We start from the raw sequence: 27,235 nt of genomic DNA on the forward strand, positions 1-27,235 counted from the left end.
TTTTTTCTTCCATCTTACACTGATAAATGCTTTTTTCCCACTCCGTCTTTAGGCCTGTGGTTCCACTTCACCAACATTGATTATTTTCCAAACTGCCACGTTGCTCTCTGTGTGTTTTAGGAAAAGCTTGCTTACACAGAGGACTGCCTGTCTGAACCTTGAACAGACAAGGACCACTCTGTTAGATGTCATTATGATACACGGAGACCAGAAGGGGGGGAACCTGCACTCTCTCACGCTATGTATGACTCGGTAACTCTTTAACAATAGCTGTGCCCAACAGATTATTACTTTTATTTGGAGTTTGGGCATATGGGTGAGTGTCACACCCCTTACAGCTGAACCTTACAGTTCACACCAAAACCAAAGAAGAAGAAGAAAAATCAGCGAAGGCTGGCCTGTGGGCGGAGAGTATGATAATACCCTTCAGAGGAAGTGAGCGCAGTGTAGTGGAATGTAGCTGCCATTAGTGGGAGTTGAGCTGAAGCTGCCCAACTGCTAGCCCTCTAAGTTGTGTTTGAGCAAGAGACACCGAAAAGAGTGATGAAAACATGCCTCACTTCACGGTCGTACCAGTGAAAGATCAAGTTCAGGCTAGCTACGACAGCTTAGAGGGGATTAACTGGGTTGATTACAGGGATACTGGACAGGACTACCCTGATCATCAAGATACTGTCAGCTCTGATGGTAAGTCTAATAACTTTTACGCAATTCTCAACTTTTGAACAAAGGGACTTTTTAAGTTCTATAGTTCAAAGAAGTGTGTCCCTAAAGTGATAATTCATTAGCTGGACACGATATTTGTTGAGATTTGTTTCCTCCCGAGAGAGCCTTCTGAACAGCTGGTTGAATGGTTACCATGGCAATTCTCCATTGCCAGAAAGCAGTATTCCTGCAGTCTGTTTTTGATATTAGGGTCAAATTAGAGAAACATTTATCACATTGGAGCTGCTTTTTCCCTCCATCAGCAAGTCTTTTAACATAAACTCAGGGACAGATGAGTAACAAAGGGAAACAATGAAAGGGGTGAGGACTGTGGTGGGAAGAAACAAAGGGGATGGTGGTGTGTGAGTGGGGCCTGTACTCCGGCAACAAGAAAGGCCTCAAGTGCTTCCTCGCACAAAAGATGGAGCTCTTTTTGTACCAGAGGAGTATTTTCTTTCATAGATCAGCTGCTAAACAAAACACAAGCAGATTCCTCCCTCCCCACTTTTCAGTCCAAGCTGTTTTCTGCACTGGATCATGATAGAAAGAGTGGAACCATACTCTGAAAGAAAAGACAGGGAGAAGCTCTGAGTTTGTAGCCTTTGGGTAGGATTATGTGAGAGCATTGCCAGTTTGCATTGCCAGTTTGCATTGCCAGTTACGAGCAGGAACTTATTTGTTTTAAATAAAAGAGACACATGGGGTGTGGCCTTCAAAGGGGCACCCTGCCTTTACTAAAAGCCCAGAAGGCTGCACAAACCACAAGCAGCACTGTACATTTCTTACTATGTGACTGTGTTAGTTTATTTATTCTAGTGCAGCCACTGTTTAGTTTTTTTAAAAATATGTTCGGCTGTGTTTGTCCAAAAATGTGGGAGTGCATGTGTGAGTAAAACATTTTCCATGATGCAGATGAGATTACACATGCTTCAGTGAGCCAAAGTCTCCAGTTGACTGATATTTGAAGCAAAACAATAAGAAATCTCAGCACATGTTGATGCAGCTCCTGGCTCGTATACTTCTGGAATATATGGAAGCCACCCATTAGAGTTGAAAAAATGGCACAAGTTGTCTTGAAATAACTCTGAAGTTTTTTTGTATTTCCCACAAGGCTTTTGCTGTTTAACCTTGTCTTCCTGCTGTCATAATTCTCTCTAACCCACAAAAGAAGCTTCCTGAAGTGCGAAAAAAAAGCAACAACCATTAAAAATTTCAGAAGGCAGCATGGATGACTATGCCAAACATGATGAGAAGGAGGAGAAGGATGTGAAACTACTAAATGATTAGAACAGCAAAATGTCCTATTGTTTTTCAGTTAATCAGATGTAGAAATTAAACTCTCTTTAGCTACTCAAGTTGACTGAGGTTTTATAGCATTGCTTTTCTTTAACATGTATGTTTTTAAAGCATCATACCATACTTAAGTATTTATGAAAATGATAATCAAAAGAAATGTGTTTTAGTAATTAAGATTGGAATATGTATAATATGAAGTAATTCTAGCTACATACATATTAATTTCTTCTCCATATTATCTTTCCATTCATCCATATTTAGACAGAAGAAAAAACTGGAAAGTAGTCTGTGGTAAACAGTTTAAGAAATGGGGGCATGATCTGGATGATTTCATCCTGGGAGTGGTGTGCCTGGCAGTGTTACATGCTGTATATGTCTGCTACAGTATGACGAATGCAGCACGGAGGAAGTGACACAGTGCAAAGTCTGTTTAAGGCTCTGAATTCAGCTCTGTTCAGCTTACAGGACAAACTGTGCAGTCATTATGTTGCTGTAGTTGAGACCCTGAAATAACAGAATTCTTCTGCTGTGGGTTTACATTCTATGATTCTTTGCCCACTGAGCTTTAAAATATTGCTTTAGGTCATTGTAGTTTGTGTAAGTTTGTTTACGTACACCTCTCTTAAGGCCCAGTCACAGTATTGTAATCAAGCTAAAGTCTGGACTTTGACTGGGGCATTGCAACACCTAAATGCTTTTGTTTTTTCCAACAATTCTGTTGTCAATATGCTGATGTGCTTGAGATAATTGTCCTGCTGCATGATCTAATATGGACCAAAGCGCTAGACAAATACAGGCCATTTACCAAGCATTAGTCACTGGAAAGGTAGACTGTCCAAAGGAAAGTCGTTTTATTCAGTTGAAGAAGAGCACCAAAACTGCTAACATGTACTTTTTTTGTTTTTGGAAACTATTCCAAACAAGTCTTTCAGTTCAGTCTTTTTTTGATTGCACTGCCTTGAACATTGGCATTTAGCCTGTAGCCTCTGAGATGTAGTCCCTGGATTGTTGGGGAATTGAGCATTCCATGGTTTGAACTTTGAGTGAGTTTAATAGGATGTCCACTCCTGGGAAGATTGTGGCATTGTTAAGCCACACCTGAATGCTACAGGTCAGCATACTGTCAAAATGTTGCCTTTTAAAGAGGTGCTCATGCTTGCTAATGATCATTTAATTAAGAGCACCTGGCTGCTACTTACTCTCTATTTATGTCTGTCCTGTCTATGGAATCATGAAGGGTGTTAATTTTTCATAGAGAAATTGCAAAGAATTCTCTGAAAGGTTTTCTTTTTCAGGTGACTATAGGTGGCACTCTGATATAAAAGATAAACATACTTGGATGGAGTGGAAATATAGAGCTAGTGACAGAGTTAAAACACAATGTCACACACACACACACACACACACCTTTCCAAGCAACATGTCTGAGTTCAAGTACTTGTAATACATTTTGTCACTGGTGACATAGACGGTCATACCCTGATTAATGGATAATTTCATGCAATGCAGCTATCTTGCCATCGTCAGCCATCTTTGTTCTATCTGCTGGTTTGCATGAAAGTGACAACAGTGCTAGCTTGAACCCCCACCTCCGAATGTTCCACCTTCCTAGCTTATGTTGAGGATCTCATACTTCAGTACAGCTGTACTTCAGTACTGTTCAGATTAAAAACAAAAACAAAACCTTCTGTACTTGTTGTGCAAGTACTGAAGGTACTAAGAAATATATATTTAGTATTTTGATCTTTTACCCCATTGCAGCATACTTTTTAGCATTCTAGGGAGATTGTGCGACCTTTCACACTAAACAAGCATTCACAAGTATTCACTCTACTTACAGAAAACACAACTTAAACCACTTCGTAAAGACACAGCAGATGTTTTCCCTGTGCTCACTACATTTTACAGTTAATTTGTTTATCAAATACTTCAGACACACTGGCATGCCCATTTATTTTATTGGTGTGTTTTTGGAAATCCATTGTATGATAAACCTTTTACGACCCCCTGAGGTAATCAGACTGAGCAACCACCCTTTTCTCATCATTAGCACACATCAGAGTTAATATGTTTGGCTGTAAGTCTCAGCAGGTTAACATTCCTCTGCTCTGGTCAGATTGTACTCGCCATGAAATACTGTCATTACAACAAACCTTGCTGTAATAGCATTGCTTTGCTTACATGATTTCTTGCCAAAGGCTAAGACAATGAGGAAAGTGGAATTTCCGACACCGTGCAGTAGGGTCCTTGATACCAGAGGCTCAGTGATGTGCAAAAGGCTGGCCTGTGTCATTTGATTGCATAGAAGAACTACTGTTGCATAGATAAAAATGGTCTAGATCTAGTTAATAACTACCTACAATGGGCACATTTGGACCAGAACTGGTTGGCTGAGTTACCATAGCTTTCAAACTCTCAGGGGAGCTTGCATTGCTTATTTTGGAAAATGATGGTAGCAAGACACTATAACAAGAAGAAAGCTGACTAAAAATGTTCTGCTGAAAAGTCTTGTGTCCTTGAGTTTATGGTTGATATTACTTTGAGTTTAAGCATTTATGTAGACCATGTAGACCTGTTGTTTTGCTCTTGTATTGCCTCTAATGAAGTAATGATTAACACATTCACAAGTAAAAGGTTGCTAGTTTGATTCCAGCTGGAGATACAAATGCCCTTTGGGGTTGTCAGGGAATCTGTAAAACTCTGCCAATTCAAACATGTGAATCTAACCGCTATGGGGACCTCTTGTGGCAAGTGAGCAGCCGAAAGTGACTTCTTGCACCAGTGTGGAAGACTTGTGCAGTACACATGCCATACGTGCCATCATGTGTAGTGAGAGAGCATACTGAGTGCACAACATAGAACAAGTTTACCTTTTAACTATTTGTATTGCTGCCACGCAGCATTTGTATCCTCTTTGCACAACCCTGTAGAATAGACACATCAATATTTGCTTTGTATAAATTTGTTATATAAAAGCAAACACACTCACACACGCACATACACACAGAGGGGGAAAGAGTGAGCTGTTTGCAGATGGTGTATTCAGTTGTCATTAGTACAATATCATTGCCAACTTACTTCATGGACTAAGCTAGGACTTAAGTCTCTCGCCCAGTGTTAAGTCTTAAATATTTATTAAAGAGGAAGTTTAGCAAAGAGGCTTTTTCAAATCCTAAGAAGCTAATAGACCACAATATTGTTTTCCATGTCTAATCAGCTTTACAAAGTAGATAAACGTTGCTAGACACACACACACACACACACACTCACTCACTCACTCACTCACTCACTCACTCACTCACTCACTTATTCTTAGCCTTTCGCCCTGTATTTTAACTTGTCAATGTAAAACTAACCCTGAGGAATATTAGTAATGCCATACTCATGTTTATTATTATTTATTTTGTTTTTATTTAATGGAATAAGTTCATTTTATATATTACTATCACTATATCATAGTAATAGTGTTAGTAAAAATAATAATAATAAAAATATCATAATAACACTGATGGATTTTAATATTTTGTGAGATATCTCAAACATGTTTTGTGAGATTTGATGAGTGTATAACATCATAAATAAACTTGAACTTTGGTTTTGTTTAGAACTTTGAAATGCTAATACACAACAGACAGATTTTATTGCATGTTGTGTTTGACATGAGCTAAATTGTTAAAGTGGAAGTAGCCAGATAGTTTCTGTTGTTTTGGAAATCTCTACATGGATATCACCATTGTCAGTCATATAACATAGTATGATTTTCAAATGAATACAATTATACGTTAGTCAAATGCTTCTAACTGGATGTTCTTAACATGCAAAACGCACCTTATGCTGACTTTTTCAAACATCAGAGCCACCATCACTTTCAGTCGCCACAATTTTCATACAAACTGTCATCGCTGAAATAATGAGTTAAAGTACTTAAGATTGTTTAAAACAATTTTGCAATGGGATCATATTAGCTGTGAAGCTTCTAGCTAGTAGTATACTAATATTATACCGTACCAATGAGATGCACTACATCTATCTTGGAACTCAGCCTTCATTGTTGTCTGAACTACAGATGTCTAAAATTTTTGGAGTGGTTGTAACAGTGTTGTACCGACTGCCCCGTGATGGCTTTTCTATAGTGGAACTCAGAACGTCAAAACTGTATCAGCTTTGCTATCACTGCTGGTAAATAGATTTGTTGTTGTTTTTTATCTATTTACACATTTTTTCGTAGATAGATAGATAAATAGATAGTTGACTTTTATATATTTTTACTTCTATAAACTGTGTTATTCCCACAGTGAAGTTTTAAATCTTCTAGCTGTAGCTGTGAGCTGTTTTGCAGGGAGCACAGATGACAAGTTAGCACATGCAGTAAAGCCTCTGCTGCTCTGTGCTCACAGCAGGACTACAGTTTGCCTTCATAACAGGCCAGTTAATCTTTAATCTTTTAGATTAGACATTTAATGTGAGGTTATTAACAAGAAACCCCTTCTGTCTCCTTGGCTCATTGTTAAAGTCAGATTTATGTTGCCTTCCCAAAAAGGAAAGAGTTGCACGCTTAACTATTTGATGTTTTAGCTCTTTGGTTATTATGCAGAGCATTCAGCATGGCCGAGTCACAGTTCTTGCCAGGAAGCAACTGAACATCTCATGGCAAACCAAACATCAAGACAACACTAGATGGCAGTATTGAGATAGTTTTTTTTTTTTCCTCTTATTGCCCCCTAGTCATCCTTGCATTCCAGCTATAGATAGGGGTTTCACGTGAATTTGGCCTTAAACTTTCAAAGATCAAGGTTTCTTTTGTAAAGAGAAATGTCAAGTTTCATATTATCTTGTTACTGAGAATTTGCAATGGATGGTTTTCAATAACAGGTTTTTGCATGTATGCTTATCTTTTATATTGTGTTGCTTTTTGCTGCAGCCTGGGAGCACCGAAATGTGATTTTGCATACAGATATATCCAGAATGATCATGAGCACATTTTAGAAATGCAGAAAATATAAGACTGCTCTTTAAGGTGATACCGTGAATCCAACCCAGCCTTTATATTCCTGTGAGAAGGCTTGTGTCTTACATATGTGTGTAAGTGGTGTGTATGAGTCAGTAAATTATCCCTGTTTTCTCCACTCCCCACCTCTTACCCCTCCTCACTGTACGCCATGTGTTAGATTAGGCCCCTGAATGAGTATTCACCCTGGGTGACCGAGTGTCCTGGATAGCAGAACATAGCATACGCTGCTGCACACTGCACAAACAGTGCATAAGTGCATAAGTATGCTCGCTGATAGCGCTGTTAGCAGCAGTGGGACGCAGAACACAGGTGAGTAAGGACCAGCATGGAAGTTCAGCCAACTCACTTGCTGGTATTTTCTGCACAGTTGAGAATACTTTTCTATTTCATGTCCACTTGGTACATTGGCTGGGTTTTTGCTGCAGGATTCATTTGGGTTTTAAGATGCCGCTGTTAAAGTTTACATGCTCCAATAATCCAAGGTTAGGTAATTTCTAGGTAATGAGATGTGTTTATGCCTATGAGTGTGAATGTGTGTGTGTGATAAAGTTAGCAGAGCTGCTTTGCGTGCAGTAATTGCCCCAGGCGCTGTGCTTGTCTCTGTTTGATTCTCTTCCTCAAACGCAAACATTAATGAGAGTGAAACTAATTATAATCCTATTTATCACCTGGTCTTGTGCTGCTTTTGGCCTTTCATTGCAATTTTGCTGAATGAATTGTCTTTCTAAAGATTACTGCTTCGTGAACGCTGTTAAGATGTTTCAATTAAAATTAGCAGTGACAGTTAAATGCGAAGAAGAATTGCTATGGAATAAAAAAAATTGAATTACTATTTGTTTCTTTTTGTTTTCATTTTTTGCTCCTGTACAAACAATAGTGTTGATAATGTTTTTCCTCTGTAATAATGTCACATATTTTATATAGTTCAGATAATTATTAATTAAAAAAAATCCATCAGGTGTTCTTTCTTTGAAGTGTTGATGTCTGTTTTGGTGTAAATCCATCGATGACTTTTTATGGGATTTGAGACTCACTGAGCCATTGTCTTTTGTCCATTTTACATATAGCTTTCATTTATTTTTTGTTAAAGAAGTGCTCGACTTTACCATCACAAGATGCTGTAATGATGCTACAATATTGTTTCAGCCTTTACAAACATTTTGGGAACCATACCTCATATTAGTGAATCAGTCATTAGCTTTGCTTATGTAAATGAGAATAATGTTTGCCATATTTACTGTCCAGAAAAACATTTGGTAGGCCTAAACTAAACTGCTGGTTTTCCACATCTTTGTTTTCATTATGTTTTTATTTACTTTTCTATCCCTTTTCTCTAACAGGACATGGCAACCATAAAGAAGACAGTCCGTTCCTTAACAGTTCTGATGCTGCTAGCAAGAAGAATGACTTCTATGACAGGAACCTGGCATTGTTTGAGGTTTATTATTTTTACTGTGCAGAATTTCTATCAGATTATAGATTAAAATCAATCTGCTGAGATTAACTTCATGTCCTGTCTTCTTTCAGGAAGAGCTGGACATCCGGCCGAAGGTTTCCTCTCTGCTCAGTCGCTTGGTCAACTACACCAACATCACCCAGGGCGCCAAAGAGCATGAAGAGGAGGAGAGTGCTGAGGCGTCACGTAGGAAGACCCCCAAGGTCAGTAGTCGGGGCAGAGCAAGGGAACACTGTGCTTCACTGTTTTAAAAATCCGTACACTCTGTCTTTTGAGGTTTGGAAACATTATACTCCTCTGGTGGTTCTCTCCCTGCCACTTTGTCCATGTTATTAAGGCTTGCTGATTGATTGCTAATGCCTTTCTACACTCTGCATTTAGACTGTGGCTGTGTAAGACCTGGATACATGCAACGAGCTGATAACATGATTGAATGACCTTTAAAAAGTACATCAATCAATACTAATGATCAATACACTTGTTTCCTGAAATGTCATGCTCAATACTCTCTCTCTCTCTCTCTCTCCCCCCCACCTCTCAGTCTCCCAACATGGGCACTCTGATGGGAGTCTACTTACCGTGTCTCCAGAACATCTTTGGTGTTATTCTCTTTCTCCGACTGACATGGATTGTCGGGATGGCTGGCATCGTACAGTCCCTCTTGATTGTCCTTATGTGCTGTTCATGTGTTAGTATGCACAAGCACACTATACCCAGATATACACACAAAATAAAACCTGCTTAGTTCTCCGACCAGTGTGGGACATTAGCCAATGTTTTGTTGCTAAACCAGTCAATCAAATTCAAATGTTGGATTACGTAAAACTGCAGCAATTATTCAAAACTAAACAGTTTTTTTCTGCTCACCATGCCCCCACTGTCTTGTCTCAACAAATACTGTGCATGTTCTAAGTTACATATTCTGATCCTTGTAGGACTAGATGAATACCAAGACTTTTCCTTAGCTATCAGTTAGATCTGCAGATGTTAACATTATACCCAAGAAAGAAAAGTTGCCGTGGTGTCTGCATATGTTTATTTTCTTTTCTCTTTTGTTTTTTAGACTATGCTGACAGCCATATCTATGAGTGCCATTGCTACTAATGGAGTTGTTCCAGGTAACACTTAGAACGTCTTTATTCTCTTCAGTTCAGTGTAAAGGTTTCTTTAATTTTATTCTATATTATTTTTTATCCGTTTTAAATATGTGTAAATTATTTTGCCAGTTAATTAAAATTGCACATTGGCATTTGCTATATAATCTGCTGGGTGCTCAAAAAAGAAAAAGAAAATGAGAGAAATTTCCAGTGAAGTTTTGTGTTGATGTCTTTTGTGTATAGCTGGGGGAGCTTACTTCATGATCTCACGCTCACTTGGTCCTGAATTTGGAGGAGCTGTGGGGCTGTGTTTCTACTTGGGCACTACCTTTGCTTCTGCCATGTACATACTGGGGGCCATCGAAATCTTCTTGGTCAGTTTGCCAAAATGATATTCTCCTGTTGCATTCAAGCTCACATTTGTATAGTAAAATATAGTTCTAGATATGGTTTATTAGTTGCATACTATGGGTTTTATACTGTATAGGGTTTATATCCTGCTATGATTTTTATTGTATTTGTTTTCCTTTCTAGAAATATCTGGTTCCCCAGGCAGCCATCTTTCATGACACGGAGCCCCATAGGAGTGACAGTGCCATGCTGAACAACATGAGAGTTTATGGCTCTTTATGCCTCAGCCTGATGGCTGTGGTCGTTTTTGTAGGAGTCAAATATGTCAACAAGTTGGCCTCTCTTTTTCTGGCCTGTGTGATTATCTCAATTGTCGCGATTTATGCTGGGGCAATCAAATCTGTGACTCATCCACCCGAATTCCCGTAAGTCATAGTAAAATAAACATGTCTTAACAAAACATGGTGAGAAATATGTTTTATTTTTCTAAAATAGAAAAACTAGTTAAATGCCTAAACAGGCTTATTGAAGTCAATTTGAGGTAATCATTCCTAAAAAAAAGAAATGGTGACCAAATTAGTATGAGTTTAATAGATGGTTATACTAATGCAGCTGATATGTTTTATGTTATACTGATGTGTAACGTTGATATTTTCATCTTTTGTCCATGTTCTTGTTGTAGGATCTGCATGTTGGGCAACAGGACTTTGGTCAGAGATCGCTTCGACGTCTGTGCTAAAACTATAATAAAGGGCAACATCACAGCGCCCAGTCAGCTGTGGGATAAGTTTTGCCTACCAGGGAACATGAGCAGTGCTCATTGTGATGACTACTTTATCCAGAACAATGTGACAGAGATACAGGGCATCCCTGGACTTGGCAGTGGAATTATTAGAGGTAAAAACTGACAAGGTATTAGTATTTGGTATTCTGCATTTTAAGAGTAGGCTGCCCTTGAGGTGGCATGAAGCATACAAGTTAGTAGAAAACAAGCTGCCCTAGTGTTTTCTTAATGTAATCTCATGTAGTCTTACGTTACAAAGAGATAAATGTGATATCAGGAAGTTTTCTTTTCAATGGCAGTGAGGTGTTGAAGTTCATGAAAGTCCAATTTTAAGTTCTGTCTAAACATCAAATCTATCTTTTTTTTCATCCTATAGACAACATGTGGGGAAACTACCTAGAGAAAGGAGAGCTCTTGGAGAAGGCGGGGCTACAGTCTGTGAATGCCCATGGGGCTCTGGAGAACTTTGGCATGTATGTCTCAGCAGATATTGCTACATCATTCACACTTCTGGTGGGGATCTTCTTTCCATCTGCCACAGGTAGGACAGTATGATAAAGCTGACAATCTAACTTTAAGAATAAGATATACAGCTTTTATGACACTAACGTCAGCCTACTGGAAAGGTAGAAACCCATTTTTAAACATTACATTCGTCAAACATGACATGGTTGTGACAATAGCTTGAGTGTGCGATTATATGAATGTTCTTTAGAGTTTAAAGCATTAATATGCATTTAGTAATTTTATGCTACCTTTCATGTTCTCATTTCTAAAGTAACACATGAACAGTCAAATTGTGTGGAGATGGCACAATGCTCCCTACAGACAGTAGGGGGCATTGTTTAACAGTTTTAAAATTTGTGTTGTTTTTATCTGTGGTCCATTCCTATTGCAGGTATCATGGCAGGCTCCAACAGATCTGGTGATCTCAAAGATGCTCAGAAGTCTATCCCTGTGGGAACTATCTTAGCCATTACCACCACTTCACTTGTTTGTATCCTCACTTCTGGCGAATACAAACTCACAATGTTTATTTTTGCAATTTAAAGTTGACTGAAAAGCAGGTATGCAATGCACATTGGTTTTACTTCGAGATCCTTAACTTATGGTAATCAGATTTTAGTTCTGTGGTCCTGTTTGGCTCATGCATTGAAGGAGTAGTCCTTAGGGACAAGTAAGTTTATTTTTGCAATTATAATGACTTTACTATTACAACACTTACTGTAAATGGTAAGGTTTCACAATTGGAAATAAATAAATATACATATAGTAGTTAGATATTTATTCAATCAGCTTGTACTTGCAGGTTTGGGGATGCAGTTAAAAAAAATTTGGTGGTGGGAACTCTTGCCTGGCCATCTCCATGGGTCATTGTTATTGGCTCCTTCTTCTCTACTGTTGGAGCAGGCCTGCAGTCTCTCACAGGAGCTCCACGACTTCTACAAGCCATTGCAAAGGACAACATCATTCCCTTCCTGAGGGTAGGACAGCACAGCTTTGATGTGGTTCAACAGCTATTTCTGTAGGGGAAAAACATTAAAGCAACTCTGCAAAACAGAAATAGCCTCTGTACATATACAGTATAATAAGAAAATAGGTTAATCCAATTTTCATTTTTTTCCTTCTTTTGGGGTTTTTGTTTTGTTTTCCCCCTGAAATATTTGAATAATTGCGGTAACTTCCCAATACTTATTTGCATCAGGTAATATCTTATTTACAGGATTGTTTGAATATAAAACAGTATGAAGCACGAAGACATTTGCATTGCTTTATGCGAACTATTTGAATTTTATTTTATTTTTTTAGGTGTTTGGTCATGGTAAGACAAATGGGGAGCCTACGTGGGCACTGCTGCTGACTGGGCTTATCGCTGAGCTGGGGATCCTTATTGCCTCTCTGGACATGGTGGCTCCTATCCTTTCCATGTAAGCTCACATATATGATATTATGTATTGTAAAATATTGAGCATATATTCCACAAACAGGCCTTTCTCTTTCATCAGAGCCATCAAATATATCTTTTGTCTTTTTGTTAAAATCTTTTATCACTTTACTTATCTCAGGCATCAAATTTCCTCTCTGTGGTGCTCTACTATATTATCTACTTTACATGTTTTATTTTGTGCCCTTTTAACAGGTTCTTCTTGATGTGCTATCTCTTTGTGAACTTAGCCTGTGCAGTGCAAACTCTTTTACGCACACCAAACTGGAGGCCAAGGTTCAAATATTACCACTGGTAAGTAAATGTGTTGTATATTTATGTTTTATGATGAATTTTACTAGTTTTTCACCCTTTATAGTTTTATTGGTGACACATGAGAACCAGTGGCACCTACGTTATCATGCAAAAAATAATTTCAGCTTTTATGTATCGTACTAACAGGGCTCTGTCATTCCTGGGCATGAGTATGTGCCTTGCTCTGATGTTCATCTCCTCCTGGTACTATGCCATTGTGGCCATGGGCATTGCTGGGATGATCTATAAGTACATTGAGTACCAGGGGTACGTCTGGAATTCACTTTACACTGTTTTGATGTTCCTATCCTGCAACTATAAATTTTCATGTGGTTTGTTGTGGTGGTTGTTTTTCCATGTGACCTTTGCATACAAGTAGTAAATATCATTTGACAACTAATTATTTCATCTCAATCAATCAATCAATCAATCAATCTTTATTTATAAAGCACTTTTCATACAGAGAAAATGTAGCACAAAGTGCTTTACATAGTTAAAAGCAGCCCACCCCACCCTCCAACTCACTCCCCACACTCTCAATACACATATATCCCCCCACCCACACACACATACACACACGCGCACACTTAAAGAGTAAAAATTGGGCTGGGCTCGCATGAGCCAAGTGAGGAAACACTATAACAGGGAGCCGTCTGCACCGGGAGCCGGTCACAGACCGCAGCCTCCAGGCTGGGCACACAGCAGGAGGGAGGCCAAGGAGCCCCCCAACCAGGCTGAGAGGACCCCAGAGACCCAGCAGCCACGGTCAATAACAGCCCCGGTGCAGAGAGCGCCCTCCGAGGAAACACTGGAGATATGACGCAATACAATATATACAGGGTAAAATGATAAAATAAATAAGAACAGGATACAATATAAATATAAATAGAATAAGAAGATTAAAAAATGAATAAGAATAAAATCAAACAAATATTAGGTAAATCCTAAATTAATAATAGAATAACAGGATAGAATAAATAAGCATAAAATAAATAAACGCTAAGTAAAAGCTAAATTAAAAATCTGTCTTGCATTACTATGACTTTTTTCCTCTCTTAAACAAAAACAGAGCAGAGAAGGAGTGGGGAGATGGCATAAGAGGACTTTCTCTTAGCGCTGCACGCTATGCCCTACTAAGACTAGAGGCTGGACCACCACACACAAAGAACTGGAGGTATAGCTACACTTCAACACCAGCGTTGACTGTTTCTCTTTAGATACTAACATTTGGATCCCATTTTCGAGGAACATGCTGCATGCTGGGACATAAAAGTTTCCACATGTGTGTTTATGATAAGAATGTACACACAATAAACAAAGCAGCATCCAACATCCTGCAATCTACTGACCACAAGCAAATAGCTGACATTGGTACTGGTTCCTTGTAACAGCACAACATATTCATTGAGTATTATGTTTAAAGTAGCACAACCAATGTTATAGAAGTTTTGGTCAGATTTTTTTTTTCCCCCTTGTTTTTAGTTGATAGCGTGACTGCTTGGGAGTTTCAGTAAGTTAGCTTGCCACACTGATATTGCCACACTGATATTGCCACACTAAGTCTGAACTTCCTGTCACAATGAAAGAGAAAAAAAAAGTCACTATCTGCAGAAAACAATTCAATCAAGGCAATAGTTAGATTAAATGTAAAGATGATAGCCTAATAAGCAAAATCAAAAATATCTAGGTAACTGGGCAAACTTTTGGTATTCACGTAATACTTTGAATAATTCTGGTCAATGTGGAAATCAGTCCTAAGACTTCAGTATTTCAATAGGACCTAATTCATACTGAAACAAATATGATATGGGTCTAAATAACTGGAACACTGGTGTTTCAGTAGTTAAACAACAATCCTACAGTTTGTAATTAATAAGCACAAAGTCACAGCCCACTCTTTCAGCATTCCTTGTTTATGGTGAGTCATAGTTCATTGTCATGAGCGTATTCGTGATGTCCTTATTTTGGTCAGAGTTGCAGCACTGAATTAGAATTTCTCCATTTGCTATTTACTACTTTGTACATTGCAAATGGAGAGGATGCATTCTCATATAATCTATGACTTTCCGCATTGCAGACCTCAACTGTTGGTGCTGTTGAAACTAGATGAGGACCTCCATGTAAAATATCCCCGACTGCTCACCTTTGCCTCGCAGCTGAAAGCAGGAAAAGGCTTGACCATTGTGGGCTCTGTTATCCACGGTAACTTCCTGGACAGCTATGGAGAAATGCAGGCAGCTGAGCAGGTAGACGCGTGAAAGGGATGCATGGAGCACTCTATTGTTTTCTATTATACTGTGCTGCTGAGAAAGCGGCTGATTGTTACAAATGAACACCCTTTGTAATTTGAAAAACACAATGAAGCATAGAAATGCTTCAGCGTGAATTGTGAAATTTATGTCACATTTCTTCAGCGGTGATTGCTTTATCATTATTTTTTAATGCCTTTGTGATGTTATTCAAAGGGTATGGCAGCAAAGTGCTTGTTGTTAGCGGTCTAACGACCAATGAGCCATTTCAGACAAAATAAGGGGCAGTGCTGTAAGATTTTTCCTAATGTGATATGACTGGTATGACTCCCCCAGAGAATATAACAACAGAACCAGGTTTTCTGTTGGCTATGTTGCAAGAAAATACTGAAACCGCTCATCTTCTGTTCACTAAATGCTGAGGTTATTCATATGTTTTTCATTAGGATGGATACTGTGGATACTGAGCAGGGAGGCAAACACATGCATTTAATTTATCTGATGAATAGCTTTATTATCATCCTCTGTCATCTGTGATTCCATTTCTATAACTAATTATCTATTTTCTTCAGTGATTATTATGTAGGTCTACTATGTGTAGTTTACCAATGTAAAACTTTTTTTTAATTTTTTTTATAAAGAACTACTATTCAGTCTTTCCACATATTTCTTCCCCTCCCAGGCTATCAAGAATATGATGGAAATTGAGCGGGTCAAAGGCTTCTGCCAGGTTGTGGTTGCATCTAAGGTACGGGAGGGCATTGTCCATTTGATCCAGTCATGTGGTCTGGGTGGTATGAAGCACAACACTGTCGTAATGGGATGGCCATATGGCTGGAGACAGAGTGAGGACCCTCGAGCCTGGAAGACTTTTATAAGTAAGAATCTTAAGAAAATGAAAACTCACAAATTCAGCGGGGTCCCCAGTGATGGCTGCTTACCCAGATTATGTTTTAGACAATCTACAAACCTCTATAATAAAGCTAGTCTAACTTGTAAATATACCTTGTGGATGCTTAACCATGGGTTTCAGTTGGATTGATATATCTAGTCAGCCACTCATTTGTTTGCATTATCTGTATCCAGTATACTTTTTACACTATGTGATTTGTGTAAATATCTTAGCCTGCACATTTTCATCCAAACCCAGACACGGTTCGCTGCACGACAGCTGCACAGCTGGCCCTGATGGTGCCCAAAAATGTGTCCTTCTATCCAAGCAACCATGAACGTTTCACAGATGGCAACATTGATGTGTGGTGGATTGTCCATGATGGGGGGATGTTAATGCTGCTGCCTTTCTTGCTTAAACAGCATAAGGTGAGATGAAAGTATTACATATATGTGAGGGTTTGTTTTTTTTTTTAAATTCATGTTAATTCTGAGCTTAAATGTTTCACTTTTCATCAAAAACACGATTTAATAATAATCTGCTTAAATAACTCCTTTTCTTTAACCCGCCTTTGTTAAGTTTGACTTTATATGCTGTTCTAGGAATTGTCTTTAAAACTGAGGTTTCTTTTTTAATCATTTATTTATTGCACAGTATATTATCGTTGTGATATCTCAAGACTTTATTTGTAATTTAGGTCTGGAGGAAGTGCAAGATGCGCATCTTTACTGTAGCCCAGATGGATGACAATAGCATCCAGATGAAGAAAGATCTGGCCACTTTTCTTTATCAGCTGAGAATAGAAGCTGAGGTGGAAGTGGTGGAGATGGTGAGTCCCACTTATACAACTAATTTTGAAAAAAAAGAAAAGGAATTCTTATGCTTTGGATTAAAAAAAAATGTTAGTGACTTGGTCATTTAACAAAAAATCTCAAACCAGTCGTGTATGACGTCAGGTTAAACTGAAAACATCAAGTTCGTTGCTTACTATAAGGCTCCACCAACCTGTACGTGAAGAAAAATGAAAAGCTGGAACAAACTAGTGCTTAACTTAATATTTCAGATAACAGAACACCATGAATGAATTCGTTTGCACCTCCAAACTCCCTATGTTTCATTTACTATAACCATTAACATTACTCCCCCGCTCCCCAAATGTCATTCCAGCATGATAGTGACATTTCAGCATACACCTATGAACGAACATTAATGATGGAGCAGAGGTCCCAAATGCTGAGGCAAATGAGGCTTTCCAGTGCAGAAAGACAGCGAGAGGTAGGGTTGTTTTGAACCTTGTTAAACTCCGGAAAGTTATATTTGTGAAATATATGCATTTTTCGAGTTTAAGCTTAATAGAGTGACAAAATAAAACCTCATTTGACTCCTATGGAATCCCAAGGCTCAGCTTGTTAAAGACAGACACTCCTTGGTGCGTATGGGGAGTCTGTACTCAGATGAAGAAGAGGAGATTGTGGAAGCTCCTCCAGAGAAGCTTCAGATGACATGGACTCGAGAGAAGTGTGAGGCTGAGAGGAGGAACAAAAACAATGCACCTGAGAACTTTAGAGAGCTCATAAGCCTCAAACCGTGAGTCCGACTAAGTCAGATTAAGCTTCAGCTTCTTCTGGAATGATTAAACCATTTTACTTTTAACCACTAAAAGCACACACGTTGAAAATTTATCTATTACTTCTCTGTGTGTCTGAGTGAAAACCTTTTAGAGGCACAAATCAAACTATCTCCATTGCTACATTCCAGGGATCAGTCCAATGTGCGGAGAATGCATACAGCTGTGAAGCTGAACGAAGTAATAGTAAACAGATCCCATGATGCTCGATTAGTACTGCTCAACATGCCAGGACCACCCCGAAACACAGACGGAGATGAGAACTGTATCCTTTGCCACTGAAATTAAAAATGCTGTTTTGGGTTGTAGTGTGTATACAGAATGTATAGGTTTTTGTCTAATTGGTATAGTTTCTTTAACGGTACCTCAGACATGGAGTTTCTGGAGGTGCTGACTGAAGGTTTGGAAAGGGTGCTTCTGGTGAGAGGTGGAGGGCGGGAAGTTATTACTATCTACTCATGACTAAATAAGAGCTGCTATACGAGGGCACTGACCTCATCAGAATAAATTCCACCTCTGTTCAAAAGGTGGCAACCAATTTGCCTGCAGACAATTATGCGTAGATGCATAAATTTGATATTTTTTTTATGGACTTTTGATTATAAAAAGAGGTTCATTCTATTCTTGTAGAATATTGGGACACTTTTGAATACATATCATCCTGTTTGTTCATTCTTTTATAAATGAAAGCTGTCATTTATGCTCTTTTATTTCAAAACTTGTCAGAAACAAACTTTTGGGAATTTGTTCTTATTTTTTTAAGGTACTGATTCTGTACCTCTTGTACATGATATTATAGCTATATTTGGCAATTTGATAGGCAGGATTGTACCGAGTATTACACATTTTGTTAGAACAGTATTAATAGGATGCCAGATTATTATTCTGAAACAATTCTCTGATTATTTTAGGGAAACACAAATATTTATTTATTTATTTTCTAAACATTTCCCCGATGAGAATAAAGAAAATGTTACTGTGGGTATCGAACAAAGCGATGGATATTTTGTGTGTTGTACAGGTGGCTTACAATCTAGATTGTAAATCTGGATGATGGACATTATAATGCAAGAGGAAAGAGTAAGAATTTGTATTTTTTTAAGATATGAGTCAAAGTGTTCATGAACATGACCTTTAAACTGTTGCATGTATACTGATAAGCTTACATGTTTATAAAAAAAGATGCTTTAATTTAAAGTTGGAATCCTTATGGTTTAATTTTTTTTTTTTTTTTTAAATCTACTCATTATTTACAGTTGACCTTTTCTTTAACTGCCACTCTAAATCCATTCTATAAAACAATGGCTATCTGTATCAAATCTATACCTATTAGTGTGGAAGTCTTCTTTTTTTTGCACTGAATTGTAATTTTCAGACTATACATACATACATACACACACACACACACACACACACACACACACACACACACACACACACACACACACACACACACTATTTTGTAGCTTCTAATAGTTTATATTACCACAGGCATCACTAATTCAACTAAGACTGAAACTCTACAAGGATTACATCTTTAAATTAATCTAATCTAGAATCTGAATATGTTTTTAGACTTTGTTTTGTGTATGTTTTACCTGAGAAACTGAAGATAATCAGTATTTTAGATCAGGGTGTAGTGTCTGGAACGACTATATTTTTTGTGTGTTGACTAAATAGTTTTTTTAAAGGCAAGGGTGTGTCTTATGGAAAGTATGACAAGTGTGCAACTATTAAACACTCAATGTCAGAACAGCATTCCTGGTTCAAATTTATTTACGCTATTTAAACCATTGTTAATTGCAGCAAACTAAATATGTATTTTTTTGTTTTTATTTCTCTTTTTTTTGGTTACTGTATTTCTGGCACAGTCCACTACTTCAATAGGAACTTTAATAGAGTCGTATTTTATTTCATTCATAACTGTAGGTTTTTAAGAAGCAATAAAACTACCAAGTCAAATCCTATGATTACACGAAGATCAACATCACCACCTCAAGTGAGCACACCAAAGCAGATATTTATCAAATTTATTGCCATTGGGTTGTGAGCAACAAGGCTACATGAATGACGTAAAACCATAATATTGTCTTATGCTATGAGAGTAAATAGAACAAATATTTGCTTTGAAACTGATATTCTGTACAACTTTGTTAAAGTGCTTGAAGCATTATAAACTTAAGTAGACAACCTCAGCTTCTAAGCTGTTTCCTAGTCAATCCTAGATACAAAGTATAATCTCTAAAGTTATATTTATCAAGTTTATCATTCTATTATATTTTGTAATCTTCTATGGACATCATGAAAAAAATGTTCTGCCAACTAAATAACAAAATAAATAGTGAATTAAAAAAAAAAAAAAAAGATAAAACCAAGAGGTCTCTTTCAGACATCTTCTGAATTTTTAATTAATCGATTAACGTATGTACAGGAGTTTGCATTTTAATTATAGCAAAAATGAGGTTAGACATTAAAGTCATTAAATTCCTCCTAATCTCCACTGATGTGCAGCACTGTGACACTCCTTTCTGTGTACTCCTTTCTATACAACTTCAAAAGAATGATACGGCTGAACTGAGATTGTTAATATTCATTCAATCAAAAATATTCTGGAAAGCACCAGAACTGTGGCAAGGATTAACAGACCAGGTAATCCACCTTCTGCTCCAGAGGACTGATCTGAGGGCAGGCTTCTTGGGTCTGGACGTCTAAGGACTAGCCTGCATGGGTTGTGTGCCTCTTCAAATGGAATCTGGACCTCACTTGGTAGATTTGAACTCAACTGATCACGGACCTTGGTGAAAATAAAGGAAGGAAATAAGAGTATGCCAACATATAAAATACTTAAACTCATGAATCTTTCACCATCTATTCTCGTTATATAAATGTATTCTCTCGCTCACCCTCTCAACCTGTTCAAACACACGCAAGAAGTTACGTCGAAGGACACCAGCCAGCTCATTCTCAGTCCAGTTTCTTCTCAGCAGTTCCTGGATTAGGGCTGGGTATTTTGAGACATCCTCTAACCCATGAGGGAAGCTTTTAACCAAAATGAAAACAAAATTACTCTCAAATTATTGTTTTTAGGCGAACCATTGTAGAAACAGATCCCTCATTCTGAAAATTATGGTGTTGCTAAATACATTTAGTTTCATACCTTTGACACGTGGAATTACAAAAGTAAACACAGAAACATGATTTGTTTTATTCTCAGTTCTAATAAGATTTTGGGCTGAAGAATTCTGCAAGAAGAGCCTTGGCATCGACTCTCCAAGTCAATGGGTCAGGAAGAATTTTAACCTTTATTAAATTCCTTTATTTAAAGTTTGCTGTAACAGGCTGGAACAAAAGCTCCAAAAGGCAATGAAGAAATTTGGTCACTGTTAAAGACATGGGGTATGATTCATGGCATTTTTATATTAATTGCAGTATTCAATAATGAGCTTTGTTTTCTTTTTTCTTTTGTTTCATCACAAAACTACCTGATACTGATTGTTTAAGACAATTCCGTTTAAGAGGACTTTGCGCACTTTGCACCCAGCAGCACAACAGAGTCACTGCATCCTCTCACTGTAGGGGTTAAAAGTTCTGATTCTGATTTTCCTTAAATTTGTCACCCCTCTGTATGCATAGCAATAACCTAATATCCACCATCTTGCAGAAAATCTACCGCAGCATAGCAGCCTCCATTTATGCCTATTAGAGGTATAAAGTTATTGATTTTTAACCCACTTCAGTCTGTTGACAACTGGACAGCTAAATTGCTGATATGACAAGCAAACAAAAACCACACAATTGATTTGGCTCAACAACGGCCTTTGAAATAATCTGTCTGGAGAGTGCCTCAGACAAGCGTGTTGCCTATTAGTATTAGCTTTGTTTTGTCTCAAAAGCTTTTCATTCATCATGACTATAGAATATAAAGAAGATTTAAGGTAACTTGCATGGATTTTCTGTTTGCAACATTTACCACAACAATTACAAACAAACAGTTACCTCTTTAGCTAATAATTTGTGTTATCTGGTTATTGCAAATTGATTTCTTACCTTGTAGCACCTTCATAATCCCCTCCAATTCCTATTGATTCAGCTCCAATCAATTTCTTAATGTAATCAAAATGGTCTGTAAAAATAGTGGAATAATGTATAAACTGAGATATAAGAAATACAAACACATCCATTCCAGATGGACAGCTCACCAGCCACATGAGAGATGTTAGCCTCATCTATGCAGGAAACAAATGTGTTGTGGAGATTCACCATGATCAACCCTTGGTTCTTTTTCTGAAACAAAAACACACAGGGCCATTACCAGGCGTGGAGAAAAGGGTTAAATGCCACCAAACAGACTAAAATAATCTATGCATGTGTACACTCTACAGAAAAGTTATTGTTTAATCATTTCATTTGCATATAGTGTAAATTATTATGTCTGGCATATCGAGATGCCACTCAGATCCCAAAAAGAAAAACAATAAGACTAGAAGTCAAGAGGGTTTTAGAACTGTTTTATCTAGTTCTTCCTGTTCAAATGATGATTTACTGAGCTTATGTGTATGAGTAATCACACAGAAAAAAAAAACACGTGGAAATATCAAATTCGTGGCTATGATAAAATGTAAGTATTGATACTATTTATTTTTCAACTTGATTAATAAATAGAAGAAAAGAATATTCTCAGTTTAAAAATAAAGAGCCTGAAATTACCCCGACACTGTTGACAGTAGGCTTACACACAGCTTGAATTCTTGATCATCAGCCTGTCATTAACCACTATAAGCATTTTTTTTTTTTAAAGTAGAGGGAGGAAAATGACTATCATTGTTAGGGTAAACAATCTGATATTCTCATTAATAGGTCCTCACTATAGTACTTTTATTTCATCCTGTGAGATCACGTTCTGGTGCCTGTCTGTGTATGCAAGTAAAGGGGAAATGGCAAGAGCTAAAGATGGCTGAGGAAATCATGGAGAACACAGAACGACATAAAGACAGAAGAAATGCATTAAGTTGATTGTGCAAATAAAGCCTTAGGATTGAAATCAATAACTCTTAGTGGGTGAAAACTGAATAATTTCTAATGGTGGAAATCTGTTCATAAATGTTTTATGCTGTTGATACACAAAAAGCCTAACCATTACAAAAATTGTCTGACAGTTTTTCTTCTTTAGATATACACATAAAGAGACACAATTAAAATGAGCCAGTCATCAATGTGACTGATCAGACAGTTGTTTAATCAAGCGGTTAAGAAGGCAAGCAATTACTTTTAAGGTTGTATTTCTCACCAGTTCAAGTAGCAGATTGTCAGGAACATTGCGGCTGTGGTTACATATGGAGTAGGAAGAGGAATGGCTAAAAATAACCGGAGCCTTAGAGTGACTCAGAACAGCAAAGGATGTGTTCCACGATGTGTGGGAGAGGTCCACTATCATTCCGAGTCTGTTCATCTCCTCGACTACGACCTCAAAAACACAATTAAGAACATTTTGGTGGCATCAGGAAGGAAGTCATTTATTCAGAGGAGAGGATGTTGTTACATGTAAACTATTAGAAAACACTCATGCAGATAACAATCAAGAGTGTCCCTGCACTTTGCTGTTGAGACTGAGATCTGAATGGGAAAGGAGTAATAAAGATGTTTTCTATGTTTAAATAAGCTGCCTATAATATATTACCATATTCCAGTAATACACAAGGAGTTATTAAATGAGAAAAGTCCAGTTTGGGTTAACAGAGATTCTCTTTCCACAGCTTCCTATCAGGAGAAGATTTAGTATGCACAGTATTCCCAAATTCTAATAGTAATGAGGTTCATTTTATTCAGAAGGTTCTCAAGTTGCAATAACTATACAATCTCTATTAATGCAAACATAACAACAACAATAATGCATAGTAGTTTTATAATAGTTATAATCGTTACTTAGTTAATACAGTTTTATGTCAACAACTGAATTTCTCTTATTTCTTCAATACAGTATGGAAGGACTGATATGTTTTATGCTTTCTGAAAAAGGGTCAGGCAAAACTGGCATGCACGCTGACATACTACTCTGTGGAATGTGAGATAATGAAATACAGCTGTGGCTAATGTTACTGAAACTCAGAATTACCTTCCCAAAGGATGTCAGGCTGTTATTCTCCCTCTTATATACAGGGTAAAAAGTTGAGGATGATTCAGCCCTGCATAGAAACAATATATGTATTTTAATGTCACAAGTGCTGCAAATTATTCTTCTCCTGTTTGTAATTACTTAAAATTACTTTGGGTATCTGAAGGGAACTGCTTCAGATACCCACAGCTATAGTCAATGTGAGATATCTGAGAGAGGACATATATAGGTTAATTTGCATAAAAGAAAAGGATGTCGAGGTGAAAATGTAAATATGTTTCACCTTTCTATCTTTCCTATTCTATAAACAAATACTTCTTAGATTAAATGTAGCTCAGTAGTTCCTGCTTTAAAGTTGCTATGTAGCAATAGACCATTACAGAGCCAATGCTACGTATTTGATAAAATAGAAATTCTATTCAAAACCCAATTTATTGCTTAAATGATCATTTAAGAAAAGATCGAGATATGACTTTTTAAATACAAAGTACTAGATATACTGTAAAATATATGCTGTATAAAGTCTTTTCCTATTACCAGGGTGTATTACAAGAATGCGTGAGACCCATGGAGCGGACTCCAAGCTGGTAAAACATCCGCAGGGCAGGAAGGCTGCTGTCAATAGAGTGGCCTCCTTCGATACTTATTAAACAGGCTATCTTACCCTTGTCCTTAGAATCTTTTAGCTCTGCAATGACAGGCCCACATACAAAGCACATAAACACATAATTGGACATCATTACCTTCAGTTATCAGTTCTACTTTTCATCTGGTTACAGAAATGCAAGCTAACGTAACCATCATATTTTAGAAAAACAAACAAACAAACAAGATACATTTCAAAACAGTAATCTAGTAACCTAAAAACATTAAGGAAATGACCTCTAGTTTCAAAATTTCTTGAGAAAGTAGTTAGTAGGAAGTTCTTATCTGATTTATTCCAATCTGGCTTTAGAAAAACATCACATTACAGAAATCACTTTATGACATTTTAATGAGTGTGGACCCTGGAAATTTTACAGTTCATATTACCTCATCCTTCTCTTCAACAGACTCAGAAATGAGCTTGGGTTAGGTGGAACTGCACCCAAATAGTTCTAATCCAATCAAACAGAGTATTTAGAATCACTGTGGTTAATTTTAGCTCATCGAGTTTCTCCCACGACTCAGTCCAAGGGCCTATTTTGTTTAGTTTACATTTGTTACCACTTGGCTATGTAATTTGTAATTATACACAAGCATCTGACCATTGTTATGTCAATGGCTGCCAGTTAGAATGAGTCATTTAATCCTGGAGAACACAAAAATCTAGACTTCATTCATTCCTATTTTACTGGCATTAAGGATGGGATAAAATTAAAGTTCTTGTTCTTCTTATTGGTCCTGATGATTATTCTTATAGTCGCCCTGCTGACCTTGAACAATGACTCACTGACCTAAAATCATCTGCTGGAGGTTTAGGGGAGTATTTCTGATCAACAACTTAATTTCAAACAGCATATCAAAAGTCCAGACTAGTCTTGTGTTGTGAAATATTTGTTGCATAACTCAGACCAGTACTTATGAATAATATAACGGCATACCTTATATCTGCACCCTCATTTCCCCCTGATTAGATTACTGCAACTCACTGTTTACATGCCTAAAAGTTTGGAGGAGTGAACCATCTATAAAACACAGCAGCAGTACTACTCACCAACACTTGGTGAGATGAACATGCCATTCCAGTCCTTGCAGATTTACACTAGCTTCACTACAGAGTTCAATTTAAGATTTCCACTGATTACTTTTAAATCACTTCACAGTGAAGCTGCACTTTCTATTTTAGAAGTCCTAACGTCTAATAGATCAGAGAATCGATTACTTCTACATGTTCCACAGTCCAAGCTTAAAACCAAGGGGTTTTCATGCATTTTGAATAGTTTTTAAACCAATGTTTTGTGTAAATACTGCGAAACACCTTATAACTTTGGTTTAGAAATGTGCCATAGAAATATAGTTAATTATTATTATTAAGAAAGTATACAATACCCTGGACAGATGTGACCAGTTCAAACTCCTGGTACTCAGTGCACATACGTCTCACCACATCTATTTGTTCCAGAGTAAGCCTCACAGCATCCTTCTGCTGAGCACCACACAGTACGTAGACAGCAAACATCTGATACAACATATCACAGAACATTAGACACATTTTACTAACCAATAAATCTCAGATGTAGATGGATTTTTTTCCAGATTGCGCTGTGAACACTTGTGAAATTGCAATACCTGTGTCTGCACATGCCCTGCTTTGAAACGGGATATGTCTGTGGATACTTTGGAGAGGTTACGGAGGTCAACTTGGCTTAGGTAGTTGTTGTGACGAATCCTCAACTGGAGAGCGAGGTCATTGTGACTGACAGAGAGATGGGATAGTGGGTGATACAAAATTGAGGGACATTTTAATTTATGATAATTTATGTATCTTGTATGTATGAAGCACACTTTACCCATCAATCAGTGGATATGTGGACATCAATTCATCTACGTCAGAGCATCCACATATTTTGGCACACAGAGAGAAAACCACCAGAGCTTCGATAAACTGCATCCAGAAGCTGTGTGAAGCATGTTTTTCACTTTTCCAAGAAGGCATATCTGAACACAGAACACGCATCAACGCGTTACAGTTATCTGATAAGGCAAAGAAGAATAACATGTGAATGATCAACACGTGCACACAAAGAATATTTTGGATCTGTAATTTATTTTGAAAGGATCACAGCGCAGCTTGGATTGTTACAGAAATATTATAGCGGCACTTTTAAATATCGTCGCAATAAACTTCCTGCTTTTTATCGAATGTATGAGTTCTGGAATACATTAAACTGCAACTCCGATAAATATAATAAGTATTTTGGGATCGTCTGTTTTTTTTTTAAATTGAAACTTAAGTCCACATTAAAATAGCATACAAAAACAACGTACCATTTAAGCGTGCTTGAAAGTGGAATAATGAAAAAGGTAATTGCTCGGGATAATTAGTGCATGCTCATAATGAACCATTTGTAACTATAGACAGCGCGGAACAGCAAAATTTAAACAATATACTTACCAGCCAGGTCGCTGAAAAATGAGCCGTATGGCCACTTTGTTTAGCAACTGTGCACACACTGTACCAACTTTCCAGCTCTCCGCCCCACACAAACGTAGAGCAAACCTTTACAAAACTGGAGAGCTGCCTGTGTGGTGCATTCATGTGCTATCGGAAAATTGCTAATTCATATAAATTATTTATCGCTTGATGTTGTAGAAGAACTGCATTTTGCAGGACCGGGTTCTACAAGGACCTTAATCATGCTTTTCTTCGTTCTGTCGCTTCTCTTTTGACTTATAGCAGCTTCCAAATTTGGTAGTGGTAAAGCCTGCTATCA

General features: G+C 37.5%; 2 protein-coding genes across 5 annotated transcripts; one reads left to right on the forward strand and one right to left on the reverse strand.

Moving 5' to 3' along the window:
* Positions 1–427: 427 nt before the first annotated feature.
* slc12a4 (solute carrier family 12 member 4) lies at positions 428–19,465 on the forward strand. Of its 3 annotated transcripts, none has more exons than XM_086265055.1 (24): positions 428–687; positions 8,353–8,450; positions 8,540–8,671; positions 9,010–9,156; positions 9,532–9,586; positions 9,809–9,939; positions 10,100–10,341; positions 10,599–10,813; positions 11,077–11,241; positions 11,599–11,697; positions 11,820–11,877; positions 12,010–12,184; positions 12,510–12,628; positions 12,841–12,939; positions 13,087–13,206; positions 14,009–14,113; positions 15,017–15,185; positions 15,871–16,066; positions 16,339–16,508; positions 16,778–16,909; positions 17,248–17,355; positions 17,480–17,667; positions 17,839–17,972; positions 18,078–19,465. In XM_086265055.1, the coding sequence occupies exons 1-24, from the start codon at positions 552–554 to the stop codon at positions 18,167–18,169; spliced, it is 3,285 nt and encodes a 1,094-aa protein (XP_086121181.1). In that variant the 5' UTR covers positions 428–551; the 3' UTR covers positions 18,170–19,465. The 3 variants fall into 3 exon arrangements, with proteins under 3 accessions (XP_086121181.1, XP_086121321.1, XP_086121249.1); XM_086265123.1 differs by lacking the exon at positions 428–687 and adding an exon at positions 7,219–7,321; XM_086265195.1 differs by lacking the exon at positions 14,009–14,113.
* Positions 18,921–27,035, reverse strand: dpep2 (dipeptidase 2). 2 transcript variants are annotated; one of them, XM_086265384.1, is made up of 11 exons: positions 26,917–27,035; positions 26,312–26,459; positions 26,091–26,217; positions 25,851–25,980; positions 24,357–24,507; positions 23,820–23,889; positions 22,995–23,171; positions 21,907–21,991; positions 21,755–21,830; positions 20,611–20,746; positions 18,921–20,501 (listed from the first exon to the last, which is right to left on the reverse strand). In XM_086265384.1, the coding sequence occupies exons 2-11, from the start codon at positions 26,455–26,457 to the stop codon at positions 20,298–20,300; spliced, it is 1,302 nt and encodes a 433-aa protein (XP_086121510.1). In that variant the 5' UTR covers positions 26,458–26,459; positions 26,917–27,035; the 3' UTR covers positions 18,921–20,297. The 2 variants fall into 2 exon arrangements, with proteins under 2 accessions (XP_086121510.1, XP_086121434.1); XM_086265308.1 differs by having other exon boundaries at positions 26,312–26,495; positions 26,917–27,014.
* Positions 27,036–27,235: the final 200 nt, after the last annotated feature.

The sequence above is a fragment of the Aulonocara sp. 'chitande type north' Nkhata Bay genome, linkage group LG1 (genome assembly GCF_057382095.1).
Source record: "Aulonocara sp. 'chitande type north' Nkhata Bay isolate Kocher_YH1m ecotype deep benthic linkage group LG1, A_spYH_male_GT1.1, whole genome shotgun sequence".
Classification (NCBI taxonomy): domain Eukaryota; kingdom Metazoa; phylum Chordata; class Actinopteri; order Cichliformes; family Cichlidae; genus Aulonocara; species Aulonocara sp. 'chitande type north' Nkhata Bay.